This window comes from Gracilinanus agilis, chromosome 2, assembly GCF_016433145.1.
Source record: "Gracilinanus agilis isolate LMUSP501 chromosome 2, AgileGrace, whole genome shotgun sequence".
Lineage (NCBI taxonomy): Eukaryota > Metazoa > Chordata > Mammalia > Didelphimorphia > Didelphidae > Gracilinanus > Gracilinanus agilis.
The window spans coordinates 217,406,020-217,417,119 of record NC_058131.1 but is presented as its reverse complement, the minus strand read 5'-3'; the positions used below and the strand labels follow the sequence as shown (position 1 = coordinate 217,417,119).

General features: G+C 36.0%; 1 protein-coding gene across 1 annotated transcript; it reads right to left on the bottom strand.

The window, feature by feature from the left end:
- Nucleotides 1-5,230: 5,230 nt before the first annotated feature.
- Nucleotides 5,231-7,202, bottom strand: SDR42E1 (short chain dehydrogenase/reductase family 42E, member 1). The gene is made up of 2 exons (XM_044659580.1): nt 7,135-7,202; nt 5,231-6,338 (listed from the first exon to the last, which is right to left on the bottom strand). Exons 1-2 carry the CDS (start codon nt 7,200-7,202, stop codon nt 5,231-5,233), a joined length of 1,176 nt encoding a protein of 391 aa, XP_044515515.1.
- Nucleotides 7,203-11,100: the final 3,898 nt, after the last annotated feature.

Below are 11,100 nucleotides of genomic sequence, written 5' to 3'. Positions count from 1 at the left end.
ACTGAATTTTCACTTGTACATGTCTCTTTAGTTAGATTATAACCTGCCCAAGGACTTGATCTTGGACCTTGTACCTTGTTCTTCCCTACCGCCCATAGTATAATGGGCATATGTGAGTGCTCAATAGTTGTTGACTGATTAGAAATTTTCCTTCTTCCCTCTCCTCATTGTGCAAAGGAGGTCAAGAGTAATGAGGAGAAAAGACCTAAGTGGGAATGCTGACTTCCATTCTAGGTCACCAGGAACATGAAAGTGAGTGCTGGACTGTTCTAAGCAAAATCATATCCCAAGCTTTGTCTGTCACTAATACAGAACTATTGTTGGCCATTACAGGGGGGAATCCACTCCTCTTCAGACACAGGTTGCTATTTTCCTTCCTAATGGCAGGCAAAAAAAAATCTAGGTGTCCAGGAAAACAGATTAACAGGGCCACCAGGAGCCTGACAGAAAGTGTTCAACAGGAGATTATGATGAAACAATCTTAGGTCTCTGATCTGCATTTTTTTCCTTCGGATTGCTACTTAAATTTTTTTTTTTTTTATCAAAAATGATTCTAAGCAATTCTTTGTAATTAAAACAGTTTGTAAAAAACTCTGTTTTGGGGAACAACCATCATTTCTAAGACAAGGTATTATATGTGTGTGTGTGTGTGGTCATAGAAAAAACATTTGCCCAAAAGTCTATGATCTTACCTTTTTTAGTTCCCTTTAAACAACACATATTAAAACCCATCCCTGTTTTATCTTGTATACATCTTGCTTATTTATGGGTTTGCTGGTTTTAGACTTTGGGTTCCTTGTGAGTAGGGACTGTTCCCTGTCCTCTTGCCTTCATATCTCCAGCCCTTATCATAATGCCTGGCACATAGTAGGCACTTAAATAACTCTTTATTGACTGACAGACTTAACCAGTGCTTGTTGACTGAACACCCAATAGAATATAAATTACTTGAAGTCTGCGATTGTTTTGTTTTTGTTTTTGAATTTCCAGTACCTAGCATAGTACCTTGCACATGTTAGGTGTTTTAATATTTGTTATTCAAATGAGATAATTTATATATAACATTTTGCAAATTGTGTTAGAGAAATGTTATCTATTATTATTTAAAGTGTGATCTCAGGTAAGCCACATTAAAGCTATGAGACTTTAGCATTCATCTAGTTGAGTCTCTTAATTCTTTTGGTCACTGGATCCCTTTACACTCTTAAAACCCCAAGAATTTTTGCTTATGTGTGTTTTATCTATCAGTATTAACCATATTAGAAATTAAAACATCTTAGTATAATTATGGAAATATATCTGGCCTTGATGACCCCCTGAAAGTATCTCAAGAACATCTAAGGGTCCTCAGACCACATTTCGAGAATTGCTGATCTAGCCCAACTTCTTCATTTTACTAAAAAGGAATTTAAGGCAGAGAAAAAAGAAGTTTGAACTTGAACTGAAGTTTCCAAGTTTCAAGATAAGTACTTCTTTTTAAAGGGATACCCATCAGTTAGAGAATGGTTGAGTGATATATGATTGTAATGGAATAGTATTGTGGTATAAAAAATGATGAGCAGGATGATCTTAGAAAAACCTGAAAAGAATTACATGAACTGATACAAAGTGAAGTGAGCAGAAGCAGAACATTGTATACAATAACAGCAATATTGTATAACTGTCAACTGTGAATGACTTAGCCATTCTCAGCATTACAATGATCCAAAACAGTCTTGAAAGACTTACACTAAAAAATGCCATCTACCTCCACAGAAAGAACTGATGAAATCTGAATACAGATGGAAGCATATATTTTAAACTTTATTTTTCTAGTTTGGTTATTATATTTTATTTATTTTTTTGGTCTGTGTTTTCTTTCTTTCTTTTTCTTTTTTCTTTTTTTAAAACCCTACCTTCCATCTTAGACTCAATACTGGGTATTGGTTCTAAGGCAGAAGAGTGGTAAGGGCTAGGCAATGGAGGTTAAGTGACTTGCCCAGGGTCACACAGCTAGGAAATGTCTGAGGCCAGATTTGAACCCAGGACCTCCTGTCTCTGGGCCTGGCTCTCAATCCACTAAGCCACCCAACTGCCCTCTGTTTTCTTTCACAACATGACTAATAAATATATTTTGCATGATTGTACAGGTATAGACTATATAAAATTGCTTACTGGTGGTAAGAAAAAGTCTGGGAATAAATTTGAGCAAATTGACTTTATTATGGTAGAAAGCAAGTATTTAAAGCCAAGTAAATTGACAGCAATATGCTGTGGGTCATTCAGAGTCAATGGGTCTGCAAACATTCCCAGTATAGTCTGAGACTCTGATCCTTATTGCTAATAGGTGAAATACAAAAGGGAAAAGTTGGTAAGTCTTCTCTCCTGGAAAGAGGAGGGCTGTCTGTGGTTAGCATTTGTAATTGGATCTAGGTTTGTGATTAGGGCTGTTGACTCATAAGAGCTCATCACATAATTGAGTATCACTATTAATAGTCACAGCTTAACATCTTTTTTTAATTTTTTTATATTTAATTTAGAAAAATTTTCCATGGTTACATGATTCATGTTTTTACTTTCCCCTTCATCCCCCTTTACCACCCATAGCTGACTTGCATTTCCACTCGTTTTAACATGTGTCATCAATCAAGACTTATTTACATATTGTTGATAGTTGCATTGGTGTGGTCCTTTCGAGTCTACATCCCTAACCATGTCCACATCAACCCATGTGTTCAAGCAGTTGTTTTTCTTCTGTGTTTCCTCTCCTGTAGTTCTTCCTGTGAATGTGGATAGAGTTCTTTTCCATAAATCCCTCAGAATTGTTATGGATCATTGCATTGCTGCTAATACAGAAATCCATTACATTCGATTTTACCACAGTATCAGTCTCAGAGCTTAACATATTATTCAAACTAATGAATATAAATGATTATAAGCTAATAATTGATGATGTCCTTTTCACAGGAGAGAGAGGAGGTAGAGATTTGGGGCCTCAGTATTCTATAAAGCAAATGTTAAAAATTGTTTTCCTATGTAATTGGAGAAAAATATTAAAAATAGATAAGTACTTCTTTAAAAGTTTGCTCTCAGCCCATTTTCTTGTCTAATGCTTGAATAAAAAGGTTATTTTCTAGTTTTTTAAAAAAGAAAAATTAAGTGGAAAACACATCATTGATTTCTGTATCTGAAACAGTTGTTCAGACAATAAGATCATCTCCATGATAACACCATTCATTTGGTAGTCACTGCTATATTACAGGCAAAATACTAAAAAGAAAAACAAATCCTTTTTTTAATAGATCTATTCCCTCCCCCACCATAACATGTAGAAACAATTTCCAACAATGTTTCCTGACATTTTGCTATTCAAATTCTCTCCCTCTCCTTTCCCTGAGACAGTAGATTATACCAGTGCTGTCATGCAATATGTATTTCTATATTTCTCATGCCATGAAAGAAGGCATATATCACACATGACAAGAAAGACTCATGAAGGAAATAAAGTGAAAACTGGTATGCTTCTATCTGTATTCAGATTCCAATAGTTCCTTCTATGACTGTGCATAGCATTTTTCAATGTGAGTTCCTTGGGGTTATCTTGCATCCTTGCACTGCTGATGATAATTAAGTCCTTCCCAATATTTCTGTTACTGTATACAATGTTCTTCTGGTTCTGCTCACTTCATTTTGCATCAGTAAAAAAGAAATAAACCCTTGAACACTGTGTTTAAAAACTAAAAACCTAGAGGAGACAAGATTATAAAGTAAATGAGGCTTCTTTTTAATTAACAGACTAAAAGTGTATACATTTGCATAAGGGTTGTCCTCAAAGTTATCTGTATGGTAGGTATCTATTCCACAATGATTCCAGTCCTTAAAACTTGTTTGCTTCCTCTTTTAATGGTTGTCTCTAGAATCAGTTTACAGACACATAACAAAATTAGTCATAAGAGTTATGTAGCTTTGATTTAAAAAAGAAATACACACTTTGATCTTCTACCTTTTGTACAAACTTTAGCTTGGAATGATTCTTGACTTTCTAAAAATCAAATCTAACCACCTCAGAAGACAAAGGCTGATAACAATTAAACAGATTTTTTTAAATGTCCTAAAGGCCCTCAATTTTATTTAAAAAATTATTATCTTCTAAGTATAAGGCACTGGGAGGGAGATGTAGAAAAGTAAGACACAAAAGTTTCTAATCTTAAGAAGTTTATAGTCTGGTAGGGGGAAAATAGTTTCATAAACTTGGAAAATGTTGACTTTGAGGACATATTACAAGTATTAGATAGGGGCAGATAGGTGGCTCATTGGATAGAGACAGGAGGTCCTGGGTTCAAATCTGGCCTCACATACTTCTTAGCTGTGTGATCCTGGGCAAGTCACTTAATCCCAACTGCTTAACCCTCACTGCTCTTCTGTTTTGGAACTGATACTTCATATTGATTTTTAGTCAGAAGGTAAAAGTTTAAAAAGAAGCTATTAGATAACAAACATGAACTTAAGATCTCAGAAGACCATCAGGTGAAAATTATAGAGAAGCTTTGGTGGGGAGAAGAATTTTCAAACAATTAGAGACATCAAAATATGTTAACAAGGGAATTCCTCATCAAAGGAGCTGTTTATTAAACAGTATGTTGTTAGGGATAATTTAGAGGATATTCCTGAATTGGGTAGAGTGTGTTGGACTAGATAACAGCTAAGGTTCCTTCCAAATCTATGTTTCTATTAGTGCCCACTCCTTAGAAGAATGTACAGTTTGAAATCTGATCTCCCCAAGAAGCTATTAATATAATTTCCAAGGACTTCTTGTGAGATTTGAGTCACTATAGACTTAATATAATGCCAATTCACATTTTTAGTTCACTTAAAATAGTTTGTTATCTGGTTCTGTAATATGACATGAGTGAAAAACACATTCTTGCTTTGGGAGAAGTTCAAGAAAAAGCTGCTCCCACGCACAAATTTTGAAATGACTATACTTCCCCTAACCCATTAATTCCAGAGATGTAGGCAAAACAAAAGAAGCTTTCAAACTCTTCTTTTGTCCCTTTCTTCCATCAGAGATCATTCTGAGTTAAGAGGAATAATTGAAGACTAAATAGAATCTAGTATGTAAAAGGTTATTTTTGAATATTTTTGGAGAGTCATAAATTTGGCCACTTGATTGAAAGAGTATGCATGTTTACCATATTGCACTATCTGAAAATTTCTTGTTATCCACAAAGTAATTTTCAAAATAAATCTGTCAAACTGATGTCGCCACAGTCATTTGAAACCATGTGAGAACTGCAATAGCTAGGAGAAAAATCAACATGCCATTCCAAATAAGATACTTCAAGGTATAGTCTTGGAACTTTCTACCATGACCCTTAGCTTTAAACCAGTCTATCACTTCCTTGAAGTCAAATGGCTGGGCTTTATAACCTAGTTCCTTTCTAGCCTTCTCTATGCTGAAATAGTGTGTGACTCCAGTTTTATAAACTTCTGTTCGGGTGAGAAAAGGCTGAAAATTATAAAATCTACCAAACAAGAAGTAAACCATCTCTGTCATGAGAGCAATAAAATAGATGAGGGTTAACGGTAGGCGTTTGGTGGGGAATGGATAGCCCAAGCCCTCCACTAAAGGCCGGAAGAATTCAAAATTGTTCACTGGTCTTTCATCAGAGATAAAATAAGGCTGCCCAGAGGCAATGTATTTCTTGTCAGCTTTCAATGCTTCAGAGGCCAAAATGTGGGCTTGTACCAAGTTATCCACATGGACAAAATCGACCAAGCTTTTGGGATCCCCATACACAAATTTGAAATAGCCCTTTTCAATATATCTCACTAACCTAGGAAGATGCCTTTTTTCTCCAGGCCCATAGATACCAGCTGATCTCAAAGCACAGGTCCTCAAAACACCAACTCCTCTTTCCAAGGCTGTTCCATTTGCTTCCAACACTATTTTCTCTGCAACAGATTTGGTGCGGGAGTAGTGATCAGGGTGAAGGTGAAGAGGTAGGTAGGGCAGAGATTCATCCCCATTGATTATAACTTGGCCTCCAAACACAACATTATAAGTACTAGTATAAACCAATCTTGGCACCCCTTTCCTTCTGCAAGCCCGGAGTACATTTTCTGTGCCTTTTATATTGACAGCTTCAATAACCTTATAATTCAATTGTTCCTTTCCAGACATGCCAAAGGAAGCAATATGGAAAACACAAGTAACATCTTGCAAAGCTTTCTCTAAATCAGTGAAACAGCAAATATCTCCCCGTATCAACTTCATTCCCTTGGGAAGATCTTGAATAGGAATGTTGACATCGAATAGAATCACAGAGATGCCCTTCTTACATAGTGCAGAACCCAAACTGAAATGAGAAGGAAAAAAAAACCACAAGTATTAATTACTATGTTGTCCCTAGTTAAACTAACAAATGATTCATGTCTGACATGGGAAATAACTTAAATTTTCTTGGAATTACAGTTCTGTCTAATTTATACATTGAACTTGTTCTTGAAAAGTAATACATAATTTATAAATTTATATCATTGGCTTATTTTGTGACTAGAGAGGCATTACTTTCCAAGTGATTTCTCTCAAGTAATGGTTCTTAACAGTTTCATTCCTATTTTCTTTTCTTTGGAACCCCAGTCATTCTCTCAGTTTAAAAAATAAAAAACTAAATCTACTATGGTAGCTATTTTTAAAAAATCTTTCTTGGGGCAGCTGGGTAGCTCAATGGATTGAGAGTCAGGCCTAGAGATGGGAGGTCCTGGGTTCTAATCCAGCCTCGGACACTTCCCAGCTGTGTGACCCTGGGCAAGTCACTTGACCCCCATTGCCCACCCTTTCCACTCTTCCACCTAGGAGCCAATACACAGAAGTTAAAAAAAAAATAAAATAAATCTTTCTTTAATGTGAACAAGCACTCCTAATTATATTTGCTTTGTTAATTGGATTTTCAAATCCTGATTTTCTAAAAGTATTAATTGATTTCAGAATCCAAGGGGGTAGTTAGCTCACTTAGGAGTTTACACTATTATATCTTAAGTGATAGCCAGTATTACAAAAGTATTATAGATCCCAGGTACACTTTTTCTAATTTTCCATTAAAGCAATAACCTAGGAAATAATACAAGATTTTTTTTTTCATAGATACTGACCGGACACCCAAGTAGCCACCTCCTCCTGTAATAAGTACTATTTCCTTAGGAGACTTTTGGAGAGCCATGTCTGTATACTCAAGCCTTAAGTGAACCTAAAAAAAAACCAAACAGTGCTTTAAGAAAGATCTCATATTATTATTGCTCCACGTGGACAATTGGCTTATCCATGTTTGGAGTAAATGAAGATAACACTTTGAATGCTTACTAAAGCTTTTTTCTAGTAAATCCATAGCATTTCCTATAGAATCTCAACATCTCAGTCACAGAGACAGGAGCAACTTTAACCTCTGTCAAGTGTGGAAACAAGCAAAATGGTTAAGCCACTCTCCTACAGTTTGCTTTATGAGAATCAGCAACATCTTGTCTAATATACTTGAGGGTTTTTTAAGCCCCCACATTCTAAAAGAGAAATAGCAGCAGATAAAAGAAAAGAAGAGCATGTGCATTTAGCAAACAATCTATTTTGAGGAACTTTTCTAACAAGTTAATCCTTCAACTTCTCAAACAGGGGCCCATCCCAGCATCCCAATAAAAACCAGACTTATCCCCAACTAGTTCCAAGCAGCGATCCTTTGGGGCTTGGTCTCACCTCACTCTTCTACTCCCACTTTTGTTCCTATTCACTGCTGAACAGAGGTAGAGGAAATCATGAAACCAAGTATCTGGGCCCATTACACATTTCTGTTACATAATCTCAACTGGGTCCTTATTAAGACAAGGCAACACTTTTACACTTCTCTAATCAATCTGCTATTTAACTTTCTAGAAGCTATTTTACATCTTTTCACCCCATCTTAGGCATTTTATTCCTAACATCCTCTCAGCTGAGGACCTTATCTTAAACATTAATGAAAAAATCTAAAGACATTCCTCAAGATCTCTTTCTTCTCTCATATTCTTCAACTCAAATCACTCCTATGTTTCACTTAGAGGCAGCCCTTTTCCTTGTCAAGGCAAACACCTCTACATACACCCTTGATTCCTTCCCACCCTATTTTCTTTAGTAAATTGTTTCCTCCAACATTCCTATTCTTTTTAATCTTCAGTCTCTTAAAAGAAACATCCCCCCTTCATTTGATATTCTCTTTACTAACCATTGCCCTATATTTCTCCTCCCTTTGTAAGCTAAACTCCTTGAAAAAGCTATTTAGCCTCAGTGCTTCCATATCATCTTCTCTCACTATAGACTAAAACCTCTGCAACCTAACTTCTGATCTCATTGTTAAACTTAAAACTACTTTCTCCAAAGTTGTCAATGATCTCTTAACTGCCAATTGGAATGCCTGTCCTCAATTTTCACCTTTTTTTTTTAACCCTCTGTAACTTCTGGCACTGTTGATCGCCTTCTTCTCTTGGATATTTTCTCTACATTTTTGTGACACTGCTCTTTCCTGGTTTTCCTTTTAATTGTGACTGTTTCTTAGTTTCCTTTGCTAGATCTTCATGTACGTCACAATTACTAACAGCTGGGGTTCCTCTAAGTTCTATATGGGGCTTTCTTCTCCTGCTTTATAATAATTTTTTAATAATCCCTACAATTGATTTTCAGATCTCTGTATCAGTTCTAATCTTTCTCCTGACCTCTATTCTAACTTCACCAACTGCCTGCTGGAGAATTTGAACTTTATGTCTTACAGACATCTCAAAGCTAAAATGGAATGAGAGTTTACTGAGTTTGGTCCAGGAAGGGAGTGAAGGGGAAGTGAATGGTACAGTCAAATTTGTACTTTTGGAGGCCACTTTGGTAGCTGTGTGGAGCATAGATTAGAATAAAGGAGGAATTTGAGGCAGGAAGACTATATTGAAGCTATTGAAGTAGTCTAGTTGAGAGGTGATAAGGGCCTGAATTTGGGGATGGCTGTATGAGTGGAGAGAAGGGTTTGATGTACTCAAGAGATGTTATAAAGATAGAAAAGATTTTGTCAGCTGATTAGAGATGTGGGGTGGGTGAGAAGTAGAGCATGACACAAACCTTTACCTTTTGCCTTAGAATCAATTCTAAAGAATGGTTCTAAGCAGGAAAAGTAGCAAGGGTCAGGCAATTGGGGTTGTGACTTGCCTAGTATCACATAGCTAGGAAATGTCTTGAGTCCAGATTTGAAGCCAGGTCCTCCCACCTACAGGTCTGGCTCTCTATCTACTGAGCAACCTAGCTGCCCCTAACACAGAAGGTTTTAATAGAATGTATCTTAGTACCCTCAATAATAGATATGGTAAACTCTACTATTCAGTATACCAGTGGTTCCCAAACTTTTTTGGCCTACTGCCCCCTTTCCAGAAAAAATATTACTTAGAGCTCCTGGAAATTAATTTTTTTTAATTTTAATAGCAATTAATAGGAAAGATAAAACCTGTGGCCATCACCGCCTCCCTGGATTGCTGTAGCACCCACCAGGGGGCGGTGGCACCCACTTTGGGAATCACTGGTAGACCTTGAATGAGGTATTCAGATTAAGAAACGAAGCTAGTACCAAGTGATATTATGTACCATTTACCAGTTTCCAAAGACTTATGATACAATAAAACATGTTGAACACTAAAACTTAACACTACATACTTTATCTTTCTTTGATGATTCAGAAGGCACATTAGAATTTTGCACGGCCTTGAGATCATCTTGTGAATATCATTTATTTGCTGGCCAAGCCAAGAAGTCCTGTTAATAGGTTTCCAATTGATAGAATGTCATGTGGCAAAATTCACTATAATTATTTTAAAATTATATTAATTAAGCATATTGTCCTAAGACATTAGGAAGGCACACTCACTGCTTCTAAGAGAAACATTTTTAAATGACTCAAGTAGAAACTTTACCTGATTTCTAATTAATATTTTCTAATTGCTCCATCATCATTAGAACTGTAGGTCATTCATATCTAATGTTAAGTCCTAATGCCCAAAATGTATAGTTTCAAATTAATGCTAGAGAACTTTCCAACCACTTTCAAACTTTTTTTTTCATTATTTACCCAATCCCACTGCTTACCTAAAATGATCTCTGACTCAACAGTTTGTGTTACCAGACCAGGAGAGTCAGATAAGAAAGGGAGTTGTAAACAGAGGAAATCAATCCAGTAGGGTAGGTTGCATTTGCCTACAGCAAATGAACGTAGATTTTTTTTCTCTTAAAAATTGTTTATTTATTTTTAATATTAAAATTTTTTTTTGAGTAGTGGGTTCTGTCTCCCTCTCCTATCCCTCATCTACCCAATGGGAAGACAAACAATATGATATCAATTATACATATGAAATCATGAAAAACACATTTCGATATTAGTCATATTGCAAACAAAACTAAAAAAATCAAGAAAATTATAATTCAGGTTATACTCAGCACTCATCTTTTCTCTCTCTGGAAATGGATAGCATTGTTTCATTATGAGTCCTCTGGGATTATCCTGGATCACTGTATTGAACAGAGTAGTCAAGTATTTCACAGTTGATCATCATTACAACATTGCTTACTGTGCACAATGATCTCCTGGTTCTCCCTTAACTTTGCATCAATTCATATAGGTCTACTATAACTTGCTTCTTTTTGGGGATAATGCTTGTTTTTTCTGATGAGTCATATCTCAGATTCAAGCACTTCATTTTCAATAATTTAGATAAAAGATAATATAAAATTAAGCTGATAATTAAAAAGCTAAATTACAAACTAGAAAACAAAATGTAAAATCTGCTTGTTCCCTTGAGGAAAAAAAATCCCCCCCCCCCACCTCCTGGGGGCAGCTAGGTGTCTCAGAGGATTGAGAGCCAGGACCAGAGATGGGAAGGCCTGGTTTCAATTCTGGCCTCAGACACTTCTGTGTAACGCTGGACAAGTCACTTAATTAATCCCCACTGCCTAGTTCTTATTGCTCTTCTGACTTGGAACCAATACTTAGTATTGATTCTAAGAAAGAAGATAAGGGTTTTTAAAAAACGTTTTAAAAAATACATATTTCAGGAGGATGAGCCAAG

Coding starts and splice junctions, on each gene's coding strand:
- SDR42E1 (XM_044659580.1), bottom strand. CDS start 7,202: ATGGCTCTCCAAAAGTCTCCTAAGGAAATAGTACTTATTACAGGAGGA. Junction 6,339..7,134: donor GGTGGCTACTTGGGTGTCCG/GTCAGTATCTAT, acceptor TTCTCATTTCAG/TTTGGGTTCTGCACTATGTA.